Raw genomic sequence first — 25,778 nt, forward strand, 5'->3', positions numbered from 1 at the left:
TCGTATCCTTATTTTAAAAAAATTGAATTTCCTTCTGCGCTCGTCACCATCCTTCTTGCGTCGTTCTGAAAGATTTTAAATCATGATTAATGTTGCGTATAAAATTTCGATTGTAATTAGATACTTACTCTGGACTTTGCCATGTCTCGCGGTCTATCACCACAGTTTCTGGACTTTCTCTGGATAAAAAGTAAGTTGCAATGTATAAAAATAATGTGTAACTTTTAAAATGTTTTGTCTTTGATTAGCAGATTTTTTTTAAACATGTTTTACAAACAAATTTAATTATAGTACATAGTAACGAAATGAGATGTTAATTTTCGATTGTTATTAATATTTTCAAATCGATGAGTAATACCGCGGATGATTTCTTTGTCGGATGCGTTAAAATTATTCAATAGTAGACGCTATCAAAGCATACTCGACAAGCTTGAACTACTTGAATTTGTTTAATTTGTTCAGTGGTTTTGAGTGCTCGAGATCGATCAAAAGCCGCAGTTCAATACTATGTACTTGCTCGCTCGTATAATGTATGCTAGGTTTGAAGGGATCGAATGAAGCAAGGGAAGTAGGGAATAAAACAATCGATGTTTTCATGAAACGACAAAAAGCAGATGAGTTGGCTGTGCCATAAAAACAACTTCTGGATGATAGTATATATAACGAAGTAAAACTAACGATCTCATCGATAATAAAGACGTATCCTTCTTCGAAAATGATGGTCTTCGATATACCAAAGATAAAATATGAGCAATTGGTGTACTGACAATCATAATAAGCGCACTTATCAACGTAGCAAACCAGAATCCGTCCTGAAAAAAAAACAAAAAAAACAAAAAAAAAAAAGAAAAAAGAAAGAAAGAATAAAGAACAGTAAAGAACCTTCGTACGAAGAAGATATAAAATATTTCATATTTTTGACATTTATTATCGTGACGTACTAGAGGGCCTAAAATGTGATTGCACAAAAGAAGCCTCATTCCTTTTAATATTTCCCATAATGGTTGACACTTTGAAACTCCGCTATTCATTTCCGATATTACGTGAGTTCTCCATTGATCTAAATAATTATTTAATCGATTTGTAAATGCTTTTCCTTTCTGAAAACAAACAGAAAATATTGTTTCGATTAAGAAAATAGGAAATAAGTAAAGATTACTTATTTACCAATTGGGCAATTTTATCTCCCTGATTATCAATATAATATTGAATTGTTTTTAAATGCGAAATGGATTGGTTGACTTGTCGTAGAAGTGGTAGCAGTTGTAATTCCAATATGGCTATTTGATAAACCAGATTATCTTGTAGCTTCATCAGTGGCTTCACTCTTCGCGACGTAAGGTCTCTCATATTAGAGCCAATAATTTGCAAATCTCGAGCGACGCTTCTATCGCTAAGTTGACGAGCTATACTATCCAGTTGATCGGACAAAGCATTTAGATCCTTGCTTAAAATTGGCCCTTGTATCTGTTACAACGTAAACGTATATTATTTCAGTAGATTCGTTTAATCGATTATTCAATTTCGTACGTAAGTTTTAGCTTTATTCGTTGTTTTCTCTTGAATAACAACGATTAAGAAATTAACAAATTTAGTGTACCATAATTCTATGTTCCGTAAGATTTGGTCCACAAGCATATAGAAGATTCTGAAGTCGTTGTTGCAAGCCAGGTGTTAATATCTTGAGACCCTTTAAGTCGACTTTTAATTTTGACTTTGCCCTAGACAAACCAGTCCACATCCAGTGTTCTGTAAGTTGCTCTAATTGCATCGTACGATCAAGTCGAAACGCAGGATACGCTGCTTCGTTCTTTTCACACTTTCTATAGAACAACGGAATATTTAATATTTATTTGTATATATGAATTTTTCTCTTTAGAAGGTAGATCGTATTTCGTTTCATTAAGATCATGTAACTCACTCGAACATATCCTTCAAAGACACGCTCAATCTTCTTCCGAGGAAGGTTCGGGTTTCCAAAACGGCCTCTAACGTACGATATTCAGGATCGTAAAGTGGTCGGCAGAGTAACATCTCCATGTGACCAGATAACGCTAATCCTGCTACGAATATCGCCCATAAAGCGATCGAAATGAAGGAGCTCGTAAACACAGTACTGAAATCCGATAGAAAGTACTCTTAGCAATCTATTTTCCAATAGTTAAGATAAAGCAAAGTATTGTTAAGAGGATTTAATATTGTTATAAAACTTTTTTGTTATAATCTTTTTTTTTTCATTAATATATCGTTAATCGGTTTATTTAGATCTAATTGTTTTATTAATGAGTCAATCATTTTTATTTATGTCTCTTGGAAAATTTTCCATTTTATAGATTGAATTTATATGGGATTAGGACCTTTCGTTCGAAGGATTTTTTTTTTTTTATTGAACTTAGGAATTTAACAGAAGTAATAACTTTGAGTTGATGTTTCTGAAAAATTTTATTTCTATACTTACCACAAGAGGGTCGGTCGCACTTTACCCTCGGACGATCCACAATGGCAACGAAGAGCTGCGAGTAATAATAGCCAGACGGGTAAAATGCAGAGAAAAGTACCTGTCCGACAAAATCGAAGGACGGTTATTATTTTCTGTGTTCGATATCGGACATTCGCCTCCTACGCAATGTTTTATCGCGAAAACGTTTGACGTTGCATCCGGAGGAATGATTTGTTTTTTTACATGAGATTCACGTTCATTTCCATGGAGAAAAGACGTGTGCTTTTCATAAAATAGGACGTGCGAATTCTCTTTGAGAAAATAAATTTGTTCTAGAGACTTATAATTAAACATTCTCTAATTAAGAGAACAAAGAAAATGAATTTTTTTCTTTTTTAACGCTAAACAATAATGTCCTTTCGTTTCTTGTCTCTTGGACAAATAAGTAATATAGGCTCTGTTTTACCGTTGTTATTGTTATTGTTATTGTAACTCGTATTCTTTTCTTTTGGCATTTTTGATAGTTTGGAAGTAGTAGATGGAGAAGTTGAACGAGTGAAAGATCGAAAAAATAGAAAAGTAGACCATGGTACAGAATGAAATTGAATCCTGCCGGAGTCAGAAGTACGTCGGTAACTTTAACAGTTGCCAAGGTTCACGTGGGCGCTCTTAAGTGTGGGATAAATCAGTGTATAGTGGCGTATATTTTGAAGGGTGCTTCGAGGGTGACAAAACTTATTTCTGAGGAATGAAGGATTTAGCTTGTTCGATTCAACGGAGAAACTTTGAAATTGGTTTATTCGTCATAATGTTGCTTCGATTTGTCGTCTTAGACGTACGATTCTTAGGGACTTTCATAAAAATATCTACGACGTTGGTAATGGTAAAAGAAAAATGAGCCGTGATAAGCGGTTATTGTGAAATTTAAATGTTATTTTGAAGGAATAAAGGTAGAACTTTTTCTTTCTTTTTATTGCTAAAACGGCTCCAACTTTGTACCTTGTGGTAGGTATAACCACATGATATACTTTGCGCGGAAAAATGGTAAATCTCTTTTGTAAGGGAAACGTAAGGAGGAAAGTAGGTAGTATTTTATGCGACTGAGTCGTGATATCGTTACAAGGATAAAAATTTGCAGGGAAATTTAACAGAATATGTACCGTTACGTACCGAGACCAACGAGCCACCTAATCTGTTCGAATGCGATGACGTAGGGTATCGCATAATCCGCAATACTCCTTGCAGATTTGAGCTGTTTCGAAAGTTCCGTGCTACTAGCTTCCATATTCCGTGTTTTTTGGAAAATCCTGGCACGTGCACCGCTGATCTCATGGCGAATCTCTGCCGACAAAATATCATAGAAATTTTCCCTTTTATTCCTGAATTACGATAACTTTCTTCCTCCCGTTACTTATTAATTTCATTTTATTCTCTTTAATTCCACGTTGGAAATTAAAATAAGCAAATATCATTAATTTTTCAACAGCGCCAATATTGAATTTTTCAATGTGTCAGCGATTACGTTTCCTCAATTAAAAATACTCACAAACTTTACGATCATAGCTCATTATTTCTGGGATCCATTCATCGTGCTTGAAAAGGGACGAAAAGGAATCGAGAAAGGTGAAATGCCATTGTATTATGGGAAGAGCAATAAAAATAACGTGACTGGTCATGCGTTCTTTACTTCAATCGTATTTCACAGTCTCAATAAGGAGAAGCGGCCTTTAGTCGGTAATTTTCTCGAAGCTTCGTAGATTTATTAAGACGATCAAGCACAGAAGGTGAATAATAAACGACGAATTACGCCGTTCCGCGAGTGTCATTGTTCTCTTCGAACGAAGCTCGAGATCCTCGAGCTTGGCGTACTTTCTATACCGAGAAAGTAATGGACGCTCGATCTCGAATATCTCGAAAGCCTTTTCTTCTTCTTTATTTTTTTTCTTGTTTTTGTTACCCATCATCTTTATCTTTAGGGTTAATAGAACACGATATGGATTTCACATTAGACGGTGGGGTGTCACCGTCACCTCTCTATTGCTCATGGTTTAAGTAGAAGAGAAAGAATGAGAGAGAAAGATAGAAAGTGAGTGAGAAAGAAAGGCAGAAAGAAAAGGTCGTTGAATCCAGATTGGATGATACCACGGAAAGAACCGAAAGAAGAGTCAGTCGATGTACAGGTCCACGACACAGTGAGACACCAGCAACCGTCAACATTGTCCTTCCATGGCATCAATCACCGATCCCCATCGGCGAAGTTTGAACGGATGCCACCATGGGGGAGTTCAACCGTATACGATCTTCGCGAGAAACGAGACGCTGTTTGCTCCGGGCATTTACCACGTTTCGTTTGTCTATTGAGGGTGGATATCTCCTTCTCTTCTTCTCTGTCTCCCTCTCTCTCTCTCTCTCTTTTTTCTTTTCTTTTTTAGTACGTCTTCTTCTTTTTCTTTTTCTTCTTTTCCTTTTTCATGGTTTTATTCCCATTATTGTACGGGAAGAAACGCTGACGCTTCCTCTTGAAAATGGAATAGCGAAAGCGTTCTTTTTTATTTTGGTTTTTATTATTTTCTTTTTTTTTTCCAGGAAAATGCTTGATACCATTTGTAGGAATCTTAAGAAGTAATCTTTTACCGAAGATATCTTCATTTATACGTATTCGATGATTTGATCGAGTTCCTTCGTTCTTTATTTTCTTTTTTTTCAAAAAAAAATTCAATCGGAAGATGATGGTACGATTTATTTTTATTTTCAGATTATTCGACATTTTAGGGAGAACTCGAAATGATATTACTTATTAGCTGAGAAAAAGTTTGAGCGTAATATACGCATTAAAAAAAAAAATCTATCAAAATTTACTTTTTAGGGTGAAAAAAAGTTCTTGATTCCTTCTTTATACGAGATTTTTTCCTATTTACTTTTTATTAAGACTGTGAAATATGTTGTGAAATATGTGAGATGTTACGCCAAAGAACGAAGAATAAGGGAGCTGAAGTCAAGATTTACCGATATTCGTTACGCTTTAATCGCAGCAAATGTGCTTTACGATACTTTCACGTAGCCATGTCATTTGTTTTCTTTTTTATTTTTTCCTTTTCTTTTTTATACCATAGTCGTTGTTTGTAAACAATAAGTCAACTAACCGTTTCAGGTATTCGAAATGGAGTGGAATTTAAAAGATATAATACAAAAGTTGGTGGTCAAGTTTTTATACGTTTTCTTCCTTTATCGTCAGTAAGTATATAATAAAAATAGAATAATACGTTCTGAAGGAAGGAAGAGCATGGGAAAGCTGAAACGGTTCGTAAAATTCTATAAGCGTTTGAAGTATCGTATCTTTCCTTTCGATTTGCCGTTCTACAGTAAAATTTCATGTAATTGCTCGGTGATCCGTTTTTATAATCTTTTTTGATGACCGTTCACTTAAAGCGTTTTATTTTTCCATTGATTCGTGGAAATCGTATCAATATTTTTATTCCAAAGTATATTAGAAAATAATTTTAATTTCGAGTACACGTAATAGGAATACATAATGACAACGTAACACGTTTTGAGATTCATTATGTAAATAATATATATCGTAGATTTTCAAAAATTTATCTATTATATGACTGATGATATTTCAAATAATACATGAATGTATTCGACCATATTTAATTATTCTTTTTAATTATTTTACTGTTCGGAACAGTTAATTTATATAAAATATTTCGATTTCATGGCAGTTACTCGCGTTAATTTTTCGCTTTATCTTTGGCTAAATGATAAACGTGTTCCATTGTATTTTGTATTGGTATATCGTGATGAAAGGGAAACAACGAGTATTATATTGAGAAGTTAATGGATCCCTTCACTTACGTTGAATTCTTGTCAACCAAATGACTTTATTATTCTACCTACGATTTCTCGCATCCAAGGTACTTCTGGCGATGTAATGAGGCACGTAGAGGTACTCTCCGCGTGCTTGACGTCCAACCTCCGTGAGATTCTCTCTGCTGCTACCACGTAAACGTAGAATACGATCATCCCTTAGAAGCTGAAAAATTCACAAGATTAATGAGAAATGTATAAAAAATTGACAATTATGTATAAAAATTATATATTTTTTTGTCTACAATATTTAAAACGAAAGATCATGAGAAAATCCTGTCATGAATATTTTTCCTATCGAAACCAATACGCATTACTCCCTTTCGACTCCATTTTCGAATTACTACTTTAAAATGGTCGATACACTTACGGCATTTTGACAAAGACACAATCCTCTTTTCTTCTTTTCCAGCTTAAAGAATGAGACCGTCAAAATCCCTTCTTTTCTGTCTCTTTTTCTCTCGATAAGCTTCTACATTCCATTTCGGGAATAAAATAGGACAAATTAAGAGGAGAGCAATAAGATAATAATTTTTAACGAAAAGCAGGATCACAGTATGACACGTGTAGAATATTTTTCACCGCAATGTATGATGTTACATTTTCCTTTATATGGAATATCTCTGATAGAGGATCTCTCGTTTCGAGGATAAGCATCGTGGGCTCGATTTTAGGCCATTATCATTTTCTTTTGGGTTCGAATAAAATAAGGTGAATGCGTTCGGTCGACGAAAAAAAAAAAAAAAAAAGAAATGAGGAGGATCGTAATGAGCGTGCTTATTTTCGTGCATAGTGGAATAGTAATATTCGTAAAAAAAAAGAGGCAGGAAAGGAGCTGCTGGAGCTGTTGAAAAGTTTTGGCTGTTCTAGTCTCGCCTGTCCCACGTAGTTAAGCGTTTATCCTATTGTCTCTACCTAGTCCGCGTTACCAACTGCGGATAAAGCCTTTATCCATTTTGGACGTTGCCTTTCAGCCTTCCTGATTCTCAATTCGATTTTCTCAGGAATGCAACTCTCTCTTTTCTCGTTTCGTTGATACAAATAAAAGAAAGATATATATATATGGGGAGAGAAAAAGAGAGAGAGAGAGCGAGAATAAAAAAGTGGAAAAAGACTGTAATTATAACGAGTAAAAAATAATTGTCAAATAAGCGAGTTCGTTAATAAATTCACAAGACAACATTATTTATGTTCTTTGTTACTAATTTCTTGTAGGAAAACTTATCTCTCGAAATTAACAAACTTGTTGAACGTATATCTCGTAGTTCGCTTTTACTTCGTTCGGAAGGAATATACTTTATTCAATTATAACTTTATAATTTATTAAATTAACCCTTAACAAGGACGAGAATTTTTGTTATAATACTTATTTGCAAGACAATAGAATATTCATTAAGTTTAGAAAAAACATATAATTTAATATATTTTTATTAAATTAACGATCGAATAAAAGAACTCTTTACACGTTCCCACAGTGCAGCCTTTCGACTTTGAACTATTAATATGTATGCAGCTAGATACCTGTACCAATTAAATCGATTTTGTTTTTTGTAACAATACGAAAATTTTTTTCATTATCGAGTTTTCACGTGCGATGAGAATAAGGGAACTAAAGCTAGTGCTAAAATTTCAATCTCTACGTTTATATCGGTAAAAAAAGGAAGGGTAAAGGTGAAACGAGAAGGTGGCTGCTCTTGATAAAGTTTATTTACTTGTTCCATGCGCAGCGTGAGACGTAAGCCAGAAGGGTCGATGACGGAGCAGAGAGGACGATCCTGAACCGAGCACGCTTTAACGGCACTTTCTAAATCGCGTCGTATCACGTCGGTCTCTCGATCCAATTGCGTCCCGAGGTCGCGTGCTCTTTCTCCTTCCTTCAGTAATGATTCTGCTCTGTTCGATAGTTCTTGACTAGCTGAAACATCGAATCCAATTTCTATTAGATGGACCACTGACGTAAACATTGCTTCGTTCTTTCTCTTTTCCGATGGTGGAGTATAATGTCTTTGGCAATATGTTCGATAAAAAGAGAGAGGTAAGTCGAATTCATCGAATTAATCGAACTACGTAACTACTAGAAGACCATTGATTTCATGGATAATCGAACGATTCGTTTTACTTTAACGTGCAATTTGGCTTATTTTTCTTGAAAACTTTTTCCTCTTTTTTATTTGAATTTTCTTATTGTAATAATACTTAGAGCTGTATCAAGAATGGGTACGTCAATAGGATCATTAAGGGCCTTTGAAAGAATTAAATTATTATGAAAATTGATCTAATGAAAAAAGAAATTTTCCGTAGTTATTATCGACCCGAGTTATATCTATGCAAGGAAATGTTTGTAAAGTCTACGGTGTTATCATTATCGAAAATATTATTATCATAATTAAAAAGTGCAGTGGTAAGACGCTGAGAGTCTAATTATCATCTCTTACCCTTGATCTTAAATTCTTGAGATAAAATTTCGTGAAAATTTGCATTCTAGTAAATTGCGATATTGCGTTGCAATTTTTTTGATAGCTTAGGTAAGTAAGTAAAATCGAACAAGTTTGGACTCTATAATTCGAAGTGTAAAATCTCATATATACATAAATAGATATGTACGTATATGCATACATACGCATGTAGACACGTGCTCAAGTACGCAAGACTTTAAACGTAGCGGTCTAAAGGAAAGCGTAGTTCTGGTAGCACGTTATAATTTAGTTAGTATACAGTTAGTAACTCGGTGCAGTGACTAAGTGACACTCTAGGTCGAGGAGGTCACTTAACGGTCTGGAGTTCTCTTCAAGACCTGCTGCACACGCTCGTAGCGCCTTAACCAACCGCGTTGTGGCAAAACGTGTGTCTCTTACACGACCTGTCGTTTACATTTTCTCCTTGAAACGCGTTCATGAAACGTACATACATACAGATATCTGACTTTGGTTAAACGCTGCTTGGAAAGACTGCAGAATTTATGTATATATTTCGAGTAATTAAAACATCGTAGCAAAATTAATATGTTCAGAAATCACAGAGACATTTTATGGAACTATGAAACTTCGACAATAAAATATTTTTAAGAAATTTAAATAAAATTACAATTAATTTATATTAAATTTATTATTGAAGTTAAATTACAAAAACATAAACGGTACGTCATAATTTAATTTCGTTCGATTAATTACGTGTTATGAAAATTTATTATAGAGTAAAAAATTTTCATTTTATTTTCGCGAATGCAGACTACTGAAAACAAGAAAGGTTCTTTAATTTTGATAGTCATACAACAAAGTAGTGAAGTGAATATATATGTTATACTAATTTCTCATATATATTATACTAATGACTTATAATTGTTACGATTTAATTATACACGAAAATTAAGGTGCATCGTGTCCAACTAACAATAAGTCTACTTCGCGTACGATAGAAGTTTCTTGCATTGGTATGCACATGGTCAGCTACGCTGAAATTAAAGATACGCTTGGGTTTCAAACTAGTACAGTAATGACGTTTAAAGGGTTTCCTGTTCGGAGTTATAGAGATAAATCATTCATTAGGAATTAGCATCGATACCATTCGTATCAGTGTTCGGGATACGCTATAATTGAAGATATAGCCGTATAACGTATATAGATAGTACAGATGTATGCATAGTTTGAGAGTTGGAGATTAATAATAATCGATTTACAGTTGGAGGCTGTTATTTACATCTCGTTAATGCCAAACGAGATCGCAATATCTATTTTGCTTTGATCTTTGAGGAACACCGAAAATAAAAGATTTCGTAAAAGATCTGATGAATTTTCTTAGATAAAATATACATACATATATACATACATACATATATATATATAAATATATATATATATATATATATATATATATATATATATATATACACACGTATAGGATTATTAATATTCGCCGAATAATTCCGATTTCGAAAGGGTTTTCCTTGATGCGTGAAGCAATAAGCGAATGACATAGTCGTTTCTCCGTATATGAGAGCATTCGTCGTATAAATTAATATATGTGTTTCGTCGGGCGTATATACGTACAAGTGTATATCGTAGAACTATGAATATGCAAACACTTTGGTGCCGTTGTGTCTTTCGACTTTGTTGAACGAATATACTAGTATATATATATACATATATGCATATATATATATATATATATATATATATGTATGTATGTATGTATGTATATGTATTATGAACACTTTGGTTAATGCCAATTATTCTTCGAGAATAAGTTTCTTTTTCAATGAAAAGACGTTTTATAAGTCTCTAAAAAATTTTTGAAGATTGTAAATACCTGCATAGATTTACGAGAGGGATATTTATAAATCATGAGAAAATATGGAAGAATGTTGTATTTTATGCGAAAAGTGGATAATACCTTTTTATCATTAGAAAAACATACGTATTATTATTATTATTATTATTATTATTTTTATAATTCTATTACCATTTGCTAGATCCATGAGCGCATCTAATGCTACATCAAGACCCGTTTCGACAGAGAGTTCTGCTTGCACTGGTTTCCCAAGTAGTTCTTCCACGTCTGTAACAATAAGAACGAGAAAAACATAGCGATAATATTCTTTCGTCAGTCCAATTTATCATAGATTTTACTACTGGCAATTTCTTTTATTGACAAGAGACATATTTAAAAAACAATATTTGATTCTCTCAAGGAAAGGACTCGAATAACCGATATAACGTAGCATGGGAACAATCATAAATCTTATATCTCTCATCCCTAGTGGACCTGATAATTTATGTCTTCTCATAACCATTACTGGTTATCTCCATCTGATAGGAATTCTCGGTCGTTGGTCGTCCTTCTAGGTAATGGTTCGATATTTCGAGAGAATCTTTCATTCATTGGTCATTAATTAATACCATATATTTCTATGGTTACATTGTTACCAACAAACTTCGGATGAAAAATTGTACGTATAAAAAACATTTCAATTTTCTTTCCTTGACATAAATTTCTTACTTGTTATTTTATTTACGTCGAAATAGCTAATAAGAAAGGTCTAACAAAGGATATAAAAATTGAAAGAAGGCTGTTTACGAAGAATTTTTATCATTACCGTTGAGGTATAAGGCATAGATAAGATATAGACAGTTGTGTACTACATATCTACATAGTAAATGTTGTATACGTATACTCAAGTATGAGAGTCTTGATATGTCTATCTCCGGGAGATGGAAAATCGAAAGTCGATGACAACATTGCTGCATAGGGCTTTGTGGCAAACGCCGTAGGTAATGTCGGCGGCTGCATTATGCTAACGATCGCAATTTGCGAAGGGTTGTTAACGTACCCGTCGATGGGCCCATTACACGACGATTACAGACTGTCGATAGCTTTCATTAGACGTCTATGCGTTTCTGCTTTCGATGGACGTTCATTAGACGATAGAGTTCGTACCTATAATGCTCCGATAATCCTTCGATGCAAGTAAAGTGGTGTATATCGACTTGGATTTGAGTATTGGATTATGACTTAGCACTTTGGATTGCATTATCCTTACTGTTAATCTCCTTACACGCGTCTCTATTTACCTTCTATTCCACTATGAATTATCGTTTTTTTTTTTTTTTTTTTTTTTTTTTTTTTAATTACTTATGTTTCCGACAAAATTATCAGAGAAAGGTCTGATCTTAAGGTGATTCCATTAAAGCTCTATTAAAAGTAGTTTTGGGTTTGCTCTCTCGTTTACTTCGTTCCACGTATAATATTAGCCACTGGAAAACGATCTAGCTAAGTTCGAACGAAATTAAAAATTCAATCTCATCGAAGCTATGGAATGACTTTTGGAAAATAAACTGAAAATTAGCCGAGGATTGTATTTACATTTTATGGTTTATTCCGTAATTGTACGATTAAACGTGCTAGAGTTGAATTTTCATAATGTAACATTTTGTAATAAATATTCCATTAAAAGTTAACGATACTACTTTTATACATAAATATATTTTGCTTTAACATTTAAATAGTATCTTAGTTTAGTATGCGTGTAGTTACGCACGATTTGGAATTACATTTGCATAAAACAAATAAAAAAGTAGAGAGAGCGTTAAGCGAGTGTTAACCGTAATTGTCTTGTTTCTAGACACACATGTACATAGATCTTTTTAAAGCCGAATAGTAGTACATTTTTGCTTCGTCTAGAAATTTTACGATTCTCGGAAGGCGAAATGAAACTCGAAGAATCGGAAACGAGGTAAGATCGTTAGAAGAAAGGAAGCTTTTAAAGAAGTAGAATTAAGAAAGAAAGAAAGGAAAAAAAGACAAAGAAAGCCGAAAATACTTTCCTTCGAGAATTTCACGTTGTTTCGTGTTTTGAAAAGGGGAAAGGGAGAACAAAATTTCACTCTTTGTACAAGCAAGTTAAAAATAAATACTGACAAATAGAAAAAAATAAATAGGTGGAATCTCTTTTGTTCTTCTTTCTTTGTTTCTTAATGGGGTTCTCTTTTTATGTGTTTACAAGAATTTACGTCATGAATTCTCATGGTCATAAATTTTGTCTAATTTTAGTTAGACATTTAGTTAGACCTTTAGTTAGACATTCATGAAAGATAAAGAATTTCTACATAAGATTATATTTTTAGATTTTTTTTCCGCAAATCATGTTTAAAAATAAGTTATTTTCACAGTATGTATTGAAATTTTATGTAAAAGTATGTATCGAAAATTTGAAAAGAAAATTTTGTGTAAAAATAATCTTTATCTTTTAGATAAGCCCTTGATCATTAAAATCGATAAAAATTGTAATTCTAAAAATTCATGGAAAAATTTATAATTTAGAACGAAGTATTCGTTTAGACAGTTTTTAAGTACGTATATCATATTTTTAATGTTTCATTATTTCCATATAATAGATTGAAAAATTATAAACTTCGCGGGCAGCCATTGAACAGATAGCGTTTTGCGCATGCGCGAGATTCGACTTAGCCTCCTTGTTACCGATGATTCCGCCATTTTAAATTATTTCGTGGTACCGAGTGCAGTGGAACTTCGTCGTCTCCGTTAATTTACAGGTAATTAATAAATTTTTTCTAACGTACATCCTTCATTTATATATCAATCGATTGCCGTAAATACGATTTTCATGCATGAATGTTCGCAAGTCGTGGCATCGTTTCGTTTAAAAGATATCCGTGAAAATAAAATCGGCATCTTAGCGTTTCTTTGGGAATGCTTTCTATTTAGAATTTCTTGCCTATATTATCGCGATGTCGTTACTTTTCTCATCTATTAACGATACTCTAGTTAATAATCTTTTATTAATTAGTCATGTTCGATTGAATTTCGTCTTATATACGGTCTTCATATATATATATATATATATTTACACATACATATATAGATATTCCTCTTACGAATATGTACGCATATCGACAATTCCTGCACACACACACATATACATACGCACGCAATCAATTTTACAGTCGCTAGAAATGATATTAACCTAACCTCTCTGTACGCAAACGAAAGTTTATTTCTTTTAAGTATATATATCGAGATCCTTAATAAAGAGTGAGAGTGAGAGTGAGAGTGAGTGAGAGAGAGAGAGAAAATGAGAATGAGAATGAGAATGAGAATGAGAAAAACTTGCTCCTCCTTTATGTAAGAATTACTCATCTTGGCACGACCGACGTTTGTCCCTATTACGCATTATGTAGTTCTTTCATCTAAGCAACTTTAAAGACCTGTTCAGACCTGTTCAGACCTGTTACGACTTTATTAATTCCGGTTCATATAGTTTTTCATTTATATTAGTTTTTCATTTATATTATATATAGTATTTTATAAGTTAGATTTAATCATTTATGGATTTTTAGTTTATTAATCCTATTTTATATTATATTAATTTTCAGTATATATAGCATTTATATGTCTAATATATAGACACATTTACACATTATATATATAGATATACTTATTATATATATATATATATATATATATATATAATATATATATATATATATATATATATATATGTATATACATATACATTTAATCTTATTCTATAATTATAATATTTATAATATTTTGAATATTTTGAGGTTATTATTTATCATATTCAATCAGTTTGTGGACTTCTACATATCCGATAGCAGTTACCATATATTTTCTATTGGTATTTGTATGCAAGTACATACAAATAAGCTTATTATTAAAATTAATCAGTATATTGTCTCTTAACCAATGCAGTGGTTAGGACATGAAACAAAAAGGAGACTATATGCTGAAGAGGCCCCCTACAAACTGTGGCTTAAGAGGGCAACTATCAACAAGTCATTTTTTAAAGGTGATCGGCATGCTGAACCCTTCGTTAATGGCTTGTGGTCTTATCAAAATTCCATTTGCCCTTTTACTACGTTGACACGTATACTACTACTCGTAGTAGTGTGTAGTAGTAGCAGTTTGATCCTGAATGGAGATGATGGACCATTTCATCTTTTTGCTACGATGTTCCGCACTCGTGTTCATGAGAAATTAGGACCTTTGCGATTAGAGTCAAGTTTTTGCAGTTAGTTAATTATTAGAGTTTTTGCAATTTTTTCTTAAAGTAAAGTCGAGTCATTGAATTTTTTTTAGAATAGAGTGAATTTTTCATTTTAAAGTATGGTCGAGTCTTTGGATTAAAGTTGAGTCACTGCATTTTTTTCTTTTTAAATCAAAGTGATGTAATTAATATTGAAAAATATCCCTTTATATATTAGTGAGTATTAACGAAAGTGTTGAAAATAATATTTCAAGATTTGTCATATTATCATAGTATATGACATAAAAATAAATTGATAAAGATTATGAATGCATTATGTAAAATAGATTTGTTTCTCAAGTTTTTCGGATCTTCTAATTAACAAAAAGTCAAATAGTCAAAATAATAACGTGAAGATTTAATTAATTATTTAAGACTTGAATGCAACTTTGCAACTATTTTTTTTTTTTTTTTTTATTTATTTGAAATATTAAAGAAGTTTATATTCGATCTAGATAGAGTTGATTTCTGCTTCAGAAAGTATCACTTAAATTGACAAAATATGATTCGATTCTTCGTTGGTTGTTCTTTTTCTGTATGCATGTGTATGTGCGTGTATATATATTTTATTTTAATGTATGTTTCATTTTCAAAAAGTAATAAAATTATAAATTTCTCATATCCATAGGTCGTTTCTTCATTACATAAAATTTGCATATTAATTTTGATTGCTTTTTAATTAATTATAAAATGTTTTTGATGTTTTATATTTACAGGTGACTGTAATTGTATATTTACAGTTGACTGATTTATTATATGAAATTCGCACATTATTTCGATTGCTTCTTGTTTAATTATGAAATGGTTTAGATGTTTTATATTCACATATTATTATAATATTATATATTCTCATTATCAAATAATATTTAATAAAATACTTAATCTTTATATAATGTTTATAGGATATGAGCATAGTAATCAATAATGCATTCTATTTTTAATTTCAACATATTTCCTCGCGTTAATCGAGTGGGTAGGTTAATATTAAACGAATTCATAAATTTTCGTCTAATCTTAATTAATCATGAAAAATTTCTAATTCCTTTCGCAATTGATATTGTTTTTTTTTCCAGACTATAATAATTATTACTGGATGTGTAATAATAATGATTCTATATAACTGATTCTTAAGTATTTGGCTAATAAAAAATTTTGTTAATAAAAAAAACGTTTCAATGGAGTCATTGTTTTTGAAAGAAAAAAGTGGAGTAGAGTCATTGTTTTAGGAAGAAAAAAAAAATCAATTAGAGTTATTACTAAAAAGCAAAGAGATTTGTAAAATCACACCATGGAGACTCTAAAATAAGTCAATCAGTATATGTTATCAATATACAGTTCAGGATTTTTAGTTATTAATATATTATTTCTCATTTTTCCTTATCTTGTGTTTTCCTTGTGTGAATGCTTAACTTTTTTCTTTTTTTTTTTTTTAAATACAAGTGATAAGCAGGCAGGTAGCATACTTTTATGTGCATACGTGTGAAATTTAATTTTAAGCAAGTAGGACTTGGACAAGACTTAGAGTATGTCTTCCATTCAAAAGTGGAAAATCCTGGTTCTGGATTCATATAATATTGTCACTAATTTTGATCATTTAACTCTAAACTTAATGTTTATTTTGTTCATTGAAATACTTTAAGTCCATTCGATTTTTGAAAAGCAATCGGGAATAAGATTTGAGAAGTTGTTTTGTTTATTTTTATATTACTCACTGTCCAAGTCCGCGAGTATGGCCTCATTTGCGACATCGAGACTTCTGGTGAGACATTTTCGTAGTTGTGTCGTTGTATCTTGATGATAGTTATCGAGATCCTGCAATGCCGTTTCCACGACCATGGGAAGTTTCTCGATTCCAGTTCTTGCGGCTTCGTTGGAGACCATCATGGTGACCATGCACGACCTGTGGAAATTGTATCGAAGGTTGTATCGTTCGATGGTGAAACGTTAAGAGCCTATCTACTAGGTCGAGTCTGCTACAGCTAAATTGCTTCTCCTTCCTTCCTTGGTCCTCTCTTCGTTTTTCTCTCTATGTTTCTTTTCTACTAGTACTTACTTCCTTTCGCAAGAGAAAAATTGAATGCCCGGCGAGAAAACTTGGTTAAATCGAAAACTTTCGTACGTGGAGATATACTCCTATCGTGTTGGGACAGACCCGAAATTGATTCGGTATATATAACCATAGATAGAGATATTGATCGATGTTCCTTGTTTCAGTAGATAGGATAAAATTACACATAAGTATCCTTTTTATAAATCGTAGAATTATAGTTATGTCCTATATATGTAGATAAAGAAGGCAAATGCAAAGAGAGAAAAAGAGAGAGGAAGAGAGATAATGTAAAGGATAGAATAGATGCAGATGGATGAAATTTATTTGAATCCATTCCTCTTCATTGATTGCAGATTTGCTGAGAGAATAGAGTAAGAGAGAAGGGATCGAGAGAAATTCGTTTCCATAAAGGACGACGAACTCTCTCTCTCTCTTTCTCTCTCCCTCTTCCAGGATATCTTTAAAATGAATATGGTTCCTTCAACGTACCCGAGTACGAAGACAAAAGCTGCAAGAAGAAATGCAAGGACCTCCGGATGCCGGCAGGGTTTGTAATCCTCTCTAATTGGACGACAAGCGAACCAGAGTTCTGTGCCAGGTACTATGCAGGCCATGATGCAGCAGACACCGACTGTTGCTAAGAATATCGCCTCGATGTGCATCGACTGCAATCATCGTTAAAATCATCATCAACGTAGTACGTAACATTAGGAAATAGTCTTTATACATCTTGACGTTGACGATCGACGAAATTGCTTTTCGTTCTTGAAATGACGAGGGTACGCGAATTTCTAAGTCTCTTTTCTCTCTCTCTCTCTCTCTCTCTCTCTCTCTCTCTCTCTTTACTTCGCTCATGACGTTCTCGTCAATATCTTTGATGAGTCATATTTCATATAGGACAGGAATCTACTTACCTCAGATATTAATTTGGAAGTAGTAATACGGTTCTCTATCGCTTCTATCAATAGACCTGCGAAGAAAGACATGAACTATTTTAAGCTCTATAAATCTATAATGATAATAATAGACATGTTTGAGTCAGTTTGTAACATTTGCATATGAAATATTTTTCTTTTGTCGATGAAAGAAAATATGTATGCACATATGTATATACAAGTATCTAAAAGAGAATTCGTAGACGATAGAGAAGTTGTTTGACTTATGCGAGGATAATATTTTATTTTATATTACTTAGAGAACTTAAATGTTTAGAATATTTATTTATTTATGTTTGTACGTATATACATACATACATACATACATACATACATATAGTATTATTTTTTACGATCGTGATATGTAAGGGTAATCTATATTCTTGATTGATATAAAAGTATAGACAAAATATTTCGCGTAGGATCGATGTTCATTATACTCCCATTCTAAAGCAACGGCTAAAGCAATACGTATGAGCATATATAATTGCAAACGAACCGTAATAGTGGGATACGATTGCATTCGAATTTATTTATCGAGTCATTTGTATGCATGCACTATACGCGTTTTCCGTAATGGAACATTGGGAGAGAATTAAAGCGTCGATCGAGGAAAGCCACGGTAAAATATCTTTTTTTATCTCTTTCTCTCTCTTTTTCTGTCTCTTAGATAAGATCTAGGTTTGAAATTGAAATATCTCGAGATGTGATTTTTGATAGAAAGTAGACAGCGCAGAATATAAAATTCCTACGTTAAAGTTTTTCATTATCATTCCGATCTTATGCAGTATATATATATATATATATATATATATATATATATATATATATATATATATATATACACGCATTTTTTTTAGGTTAATGACAATTGAAAAATTTATTTTCCTTTTTACGAAAGTGTTCAATTCTTTTATTTTGTATTTTTATGTTAATAGAAAATATTTTCGTTTTGTAACTTATTTATCTAATTACATACGAATGCATATCGATTATTTTTAAAGTTAAATACAAAATGAAAAATATTTTCGAATGATGTTCGCATGTGTTATACTTTACCGATCGGTACGTCGTAAGGATGAATGAGATAGAGAACGCTTCGTAGAAAATCAAAAACGAATGGTGCTTGGTCAAGATTTAGAGTGGCCATTTTGAAGCGTTCTTCGGAGATTGTTTTAGGGAAATTTAGTTTCGGTGCCTGATCTTCCCAATCCTTAGCAATTGACGGAGTCCAAAAGTGAGATACGTTTGTACCATTTTTCGTACCATCTTCGACCAATATGTCCATCATAGCATCGAATTGGTCCCGTTGAGTTTCGCTTGATACATTTAGAATAACGATGTTATCGGTAGTACAATTGTCATCGGAATTGTCGACTTCTACAGTCGAATCATCCTGTGCGTGAACGTTCGAGATAGCAACGATAACGAGAAGGATTCCTGTAGAATTTGATTATTACGTGTATCTCGTTTGTATTTTTATGATTTTGTTAATTAATAACGACTCGATGAAATAATAATCGAAAGATTGAACGTTTTTAATAGAATTTTAGCGAATGCTTTTATTAAATTTTAAAATGCGAGTTTTAAAGCAAATATTTGTGTATAACAATTTTTCATATTTTTTTCCGTTTTTCCCTTTATCGTTATTGTCGAGAAAAACTTAGGAAAAGAGAAAACTTTGTAGCCTTAAAAAGAGATCGAACTAATCGTCAAAAACAAACGCCGACATGAGATCACCGTCTATAGATATAAAATAGTTCACTGGATCCTCGACCTTTTTCTTATTCTGTTGAAGAGCGATGAAAGTTTCTCTTCTTATCGTTCGTTTCTCTTTCGCGTTGATTTTTGTTTTCATCGGGAGTTTGTCGTTCGAAGTCTCCTTGGCGTATCTTTCGCGAAAATTGGATTTGTCCGCAGTGCGGGGAAATAAAGAAACTTTAAAGAAACGTACAAAATGGAAAAAGGTCTGTCAAACACGAGAGAGAAAAGATCAAAAAACTGATTAATAAGATGAATTTTTGTCGTACGACGTGTTTACGACGTATCGTATGGAAAAATATCTACAATACTTGCAAAATGAATAAATGACAAAATCGATAATTAGAATTAAATACGTTGAAAGGAATAGAAAAATAAAATAGAAAGAGAGGGACAATAAATGAGAAAGTAATGTACGTGCCATGGATCACGGCCATTTTCCGGTTGGACATTTTCCTCCTCGCTGACGTTTCTGCTCGAATGTCCTGATCGTGACTGACAAGAGAGACATAAAAAGGAACACGGAAAAAGAGAGACAACACGGTTGCCGTCGAACAGCCACGAGCTGACTGTCGTTTTACAGAAATCGCAGAGGCTTCTACGAAGCCTCTCAAACTCTTTCGATGTTGTCGAACCCTTAGCTTGGATCGAGAGGAAGAGAGAGAGAGAGAGAAAGAGAGAGATACATACATACATATATATATATACATACATACATATATATATACATACATACATACATACATACATACATATATATTCATACATACATATATACATACACACATATATAGGTATATAAGTAGACTAGGGTGTGAAACGAGAGAGGGTGGATAAGTACTTCTAGAAAGTATAGAGCAGAGGGGAAAAGGAATAAGAAAAGAGATGGAGTCGTGAAATAGAAATCGAAATCGAGCGGCGAAGTAACCGGGTTACTACGATACGTTACTTAGGTATACCAGCACTAAGATTTTCGAGGGTAATCCGGATCATATGTGTGTGTACTGTGTAGATAAGTTTGTTTCTATGTGTTCATGCGCGTGCTTTGGATAAAAGGTGATGGTCTTTCAGTTTCTACGTCGTAGAATATCGCATTAGGTGACCTGTTACAGAGTAAACGTCGAAGTGGAAGCAACAGATAGGAAGTTAGGTGCGAAGATGATGACATGGAACTTCTTCAAATTCGAATTATCCCCATTCTATCGGAAACAAAAATTGATTTCTTTTTAACTAAAATCTTTGGAATTATACGCGTTCGTTTTTTGTTATGCGAACGTTCTTCATTTTTACAATTATCTAATCGGATTTAACATAACATTGAAATATATTTAATATTCGTTGTATAGTATGCAATTTGGTATTTTAATAATTTTCTATATTTGAATATAAGTAAACAGAACAGAAATATAGCTCGAAACGTAAATATTGCGTACTCTAAAAAAAAAAAAAAAAAAAAAGAAAAAAAAAGAAAATAATAAAAATAAAAATACTTAAAAAATAGTGGAAAAGTAATCTAGTAAAGTTTCTATTTTTTTTGTTTTTTTTTTAAGAATCTGCGTATCTTTCCGGAAGAACAGATATTATATGGTGAGATTTTCGTAAAAAGGATGTTCGTGTTTTTTGACTTGGTTTATAAAAGGTAACTTGAATAAATAGCTATAATTCCGTTGAAAGTTCTAGTTTTTCCTCGAAAAGTACTGTAGCTTGTGGACAGTTTTCGTTTATTTTCCGCGCAATGGAAATGAAGAGACGCTGTCTGGATTTTCCTTAATCTCATCGGAGTCAACTATAATCCATGAAGGAAGGAAGATCAGCGAATGAAAAACGTTTCACGTTGATCTCTTTCATACTCTTTTCTTTCAATGTCTATTTCTTCTTCTATCCCTCTTTTTATCTCTTTCGTAAAATCAGTCGTCGAACCTTCTCAACTTTAATACATAGCTCATAAAGGATGAGAATAGAGGTTAATAATGAAAGAGCATGAAGGACATAATTATTCGATTGACCGAGAAAATCGATTATCTGGTTAGCTCGAAGATTCAATTAATTCGGATAATCGGAATTATCCGATTCTGTTCTTCTATATCTGTTTCAGCGAGTTAATGAAACGTTAGTCCGAAAGAATTTAAATAAGTTAAAAAGCATTGATCCTTAATGAATGTTTTTTTTTTTTTTTTTTTTTTTTTTTTTTATGTAGAATAACATGATTCAGTTTAACTGATTTTTATATGATTGAAACAATTTCGTTCGGTATAGAAATAAAATCTTTTTATTGAATATTAATAGGGAATATCAGTATTCGTTAGTCTTTGATCATAACTTAATTAAAATAAAATTTCCCAATGAGATTAAATATTAATTTTCATTATTATTATCGTTATTTCTTAAGCTGAATTCTCACGACAGGGAGTGCTCTACTATTATCTCTGATATTAATGTTGCACGAAGTAAAGTATATTACTTTCAGAGTAACAAATACTTAAATACGTATAATGGTTATGTCATAGTGATGGCGATACATATCACTGTGAGGATTTATTATATTTCTCATGATGGTGTACACTGTCTCAACATATTCTTTATATCATATATCATTGTTTCTCTATATAACGCAGAGAGATAATACCGGAAACAAAATAAGAAGATGCTAAGATTTTCTTTCAAAGGTAATTCAAAAAAATCTTGTTGAAACTATATTAATCTTTTGCTAATTCATTTTCCTTAAATGTTGTATACTTTTTTTCTGTATATTTTTTTTTTTTTTCAGAGTATCTAAATTGACAATAATATCTTAGCACTGTTCTTTAGGAATAGGCAGTCGTTTCCTAAAGAACTTGCTATTATACGGGTTGAAGGTCGAGCTTGTTTATGATCTTAATTAAAGGAAAACATCGGAGGAAACCTCGTTTTGAGCGAATAGAAAAGGGAACATGTTCCTTTTTCTTTATCTCTAATGATCGAAGGGTCGTTCCGTTGATAGGAAAGTGTGTCAGAGACACGAGCTTCACGAAGATCGTTTCAAACTTGAGTAGTATATGCCTATATGTATATATTTGTGTGTGTGTGTATGTACATATATATATATATATATATATATATATACCATATTATATACTTATAGAAAAAGAAAAGAAGCAAGTAAAGAAAGAAAGAAAGAAGGAAAGATAAGGATATACGTAGCGCAAAGGATGGCCACGAAAGGAACGCGTGGGCGTATGAATTTTGGCACCGACGAGATCATGTCAGTGTGGTATCGTTAGGAGAGAGGAGAAGAGAGGAGAAAAGAGGAGAGGAAAGTAGAGAGAGAGAGAGAGAGAGAGAGAGAGAGAGAGAGAGAGAGAGAGAGAGAGAGAGAGAGAGAGAGAGAGATAGGAGAACGGCTGCTCTTTCGGGTGCAGCGCGAGAGTCGGCCAGTCAGTGCGTCGTCAGCCTCCGCGTCGTCGCGACGCTTGTCCTTCTTCGTCCCTTTGTCTCTCTCGTGTCGTCATCTTTTACCCTCTCTCTCTCTCTCTCTCTCTCTCTCTCTCTCTCTCTCTTTCTCTCTCTCTTTCCCTTATCTCTTTGTTTTTTCTTCAAGTTTGATTTCAATCGAAAAACGATACAGGTGTTGTTGTCTTTTATGTCCCAGTGATATAAAAAAAAAAAAAAGAGAAAAAGAAAAAAGAAAAAAGAAAAAAAAAGAAAAAGAATTTTTCTTCGTTCGATCCATCGATCCATCCTTTATATTCTTCCTATCTTTTTTCTCTTTTTTTTTTTTTCATTATTTATTTTTTTCGGTGAAATGCGTCGCGATTCGCGAACAACGGAGGAGGAAGGAATGAGAAGAAGGAGATCAAGTGGAAGGAGATAAAGGGTTTTGAAATTGTTAGATCCTCTATGTGCGTGTGATCGATCGAGAAGTATGGATTTTTGAAGCTTAAAAGCTGTGCGTGGATAGAAGAAACGAAAGGGGGAGGAAGACAGAGAAAGAAAGAAAGAGAGACGAAAAGAGAGAGAGAGAGAGAGAGAGAGAGAGGGGGAATAAGAAAAAAAAGGAGGAGGGATGAGAAAGGCTTCCATGAACGTCGCTCATAACTTTTTTCTTATTCGTTGGATCCCCCTGCAGGATTTGCTTATGAGCTTTGGGAAGTACGGATACTGTGTTCGTCCAAGCAGAATTCAACAAATTTTCAAGAGACAAGAAGAACTATAGGATATATTCGGATAGAACTGAAAGGATACCATTAGAGAGAGAGAGAGAGAGAGAGAGAGAGAGAGAAAAAAAAATTCCAAAAAATCTTCTGACTGCCGGAAGTTGTTCCGTCTTTTGTGGACCAGCCAAACTCTACGGTCTCTCTTCTCTTCAAGGGGTACGTGCCAAGATTCGGTAAAAGCAACGCTTCAAGAGCTTCGAACTTTTACAGCCGCGACCTTGAGTGTCATACTCGAAGTACAAGTTCTTTTCTTCTTCTTCTTCTTCTTCTTTTTCTTCATCTTATTTTTTCCTTTTTTTTTCTCATCAAACTCGCGCGGTGATTAAGGTATTATAATGAATATTACGAGTATAGGATGTAACCTTGACAAGTATCGTATCTTTGATTGTAAGAACGAAGTTTCGTCTTTTAAATGCGTTCATTATAATGCAACATTATATTTTTGGAGAGATTAGATTTAATTTTGGATCATTGCTATTTCGTACTTTCGTATGATTTGAATTAAGAATATAATTATATTCTCGATTTTTCGTTTCGATTCTTTTAAATATCATTCGCGTGGGGGAAGGGTCGCTTGATATATTATATACAAAGTAATTTAAGATCGTTCCTTATTTATAATAAATTCTACGTCCGTCTTGAATGTCTCATAAAGTTTTTTCTTCTTTGTTAAGAGAAATCATCATCATCATCATCATCATCATCATCATCATCATCATCATCGTCATCGTCATCATCATGCACATTGTTTCTTCCAAAGAAAGAAATGATACTTATAGATTGTAAGGATGGAGCGTTAATTGCAAATTCGTTGTTAAATAGTTTATCTCTCCCTAACATCGGTCGGAAGTAGATCGTATTTCTTTAAGAGGTGAAAGCCATGTTTTGTTGGGTCACTCGGCCCATTTATTTTCCGCGTAGGCATATTGCCAGGGATTCATCGAATTTCGATAAAACCAAATATTATAACGTATCCCGAGGTCGTTATATTTTAACAAAGAACCAACAAGAATGCGAATCGCAATGGGATAGCGATACACATTAAAATGATATATCACCGACGTTTAGTTCGTAATGCTGAATTAGTTTACGACAATGATTTGAACAAAACATGTTATATGTGCACTCAAAATAACATTGTAGATACTCTTCGAATTATTTAGAGATTGAAATTATTCTATATTATACAATATAGTTTTCACAGAAGTAGTACAAATATTGCCGTTCAAATTATGAGAAATTAATTATCTGTCGTTCAGTTCGTTTTGAAAATCATCGTAAATCAAATTATATTTTAATACACACACACACACACACACACACACACACATATATATATATATATATATATATATATATTTAGATATACGTATATTTTTTTTTCTTCATACATTACATTCATACAAGATCATTCTTTTTTTATCTTAAATTTTTTCTCATATATAAATATATCAACGTGAGTTTGAAAGAAATCTTTTGAATCCCTTTGGGCCATCCTCAAAAGAGAACGAAGCGACCAAGTTGGATTAACGGATGCTATCAAATAGAATAGATAGAAAAGATTTTGTTCTTATCATTTGAAAGAAGTAGAAAATAGAGTATCGAGTTCTTTTTTTTTCTCGTTCTCGAGAGTTTTAACCTTTTAAATAATTGTAGACGAGTAATGATAATAATGATAATATGATAAATAATGTACGAATTAAATTACACTTGAATTATTATGATTGGAGAACACCAAAGTCCTATTTCGATATATATGCATTAAAATACATAATCATAATTCTTTTTATCGTATTTCTTTTACGGTACGTAGAACGTTTCTTCTTGAATAGATTTAAGAAATTCTCGATGGAAAAGATTGAGCATGAGATCAATTTCTATTCGTGAGTAATACATGTTCATCTATATTTCAGATATACCCAAATAGTCTCTCCTCTCGATCTACTCTCAATTTCGTGTTCTTGGA

General features: G+C 32.7%; 2 protein-coding genes across 8 annotated transcripts in view; one reads left to right on the forward strand and one right to left on the reverse strand.

Annotated features, from left to right (window-relative positions):
• Positions 1–16: 16 nt before the first annotated feature.
• On the reverse strand, positions 17–20,193 carry LOC124423369 (prominin-1-A). The gene is made up of 16 exons (XM_046961007.1): positions 20,041–20,193; positions 18,918–19,298; positions 17,838–17,893; positions 17,413–17,588; positions 16,586–16,773; positions 10,769–10,864; positions 8,023–8,225; positions 6,681–6,782; positions 6,341–6,476; positions 3,611–3,781; positions 2,459–2,558; positions 1,922–2,116; positions 1,601–1,823; positions 1,168–1,467; positions 942–1,100; positions 17–812 (listed from the first exon to the last, which is right to left on the reverse strand). Exons 1-16 carry the CDS (start codon positions 20,069–20,071, stop codon positions 594–596), a joined length of 2,736 nt encoding a protein of 911 aa, XP_046816963.1. The 5' UTR covers positions 20,072–20,193; the 3' UTR covers positions 17–593.
• LOC124423370 (trace amine-associated receptor 9) overlaps positions 13,330–25,778 on the forward strand; it is a 68,365-nt gene continuing 55,916 nt past the window's right edge. For 3 of the 7 annotated variants that reach the window (XM_046961016.1, XM_046961015.1, XM_046961017.1), the window contains exon 1: positions 23,110–23,968. The gene's annotated coding sequence lies outside the window, so the exon portion shown is untranslated. Of the gene's footprint in view, positions 13,360–17,487; positions 17,621–23,109; positions 23,969–24,030; positions 24,049–25,778 lie in introns of those variants that run through there. The other 4 variants (XM_046961009.1, XM_046961014.1, XM_046961008.1 and 1 more) reach the window with 4 other exon arrangements.

This window comes from Vespa crabro, chromosome 4 (assembly GCF_910589235.1).
Source record: "Vespa crabro chromosome 4, iyVesCrab1.2, whole genome shotgun sequence".
In the NCBI taxonomy this organism is placed as follows: Eukaryota; Metazoa; Arthropoda; class Insecta; order Hymenoptera; family Vespidae; genus Vespa; species Vespa crabro.

Bases quoted from the DNA above. Each gene is read 5' to 3' on its own strand.
- LOC124423369 (XM_046961007.1), bottom strand. From the start codon at position 20,071: ATGTCCAACCGGAAAATGGCCGTGATCCATG. The intron at 6,783-8,022 runs GTAAATAAACTT...AATGGAATGTAG, and splicing joins TCACGCTGCGCATGGAACAA to AAGCTTATCGAGAGAAAAAG. The intron at 1,468-1,600 runs GTACACTAAATT...ACGTTGTAACAG, and splicing joins TTACGGAACATAGAATTATG to ATACAAGGGCCAATTTTAAG.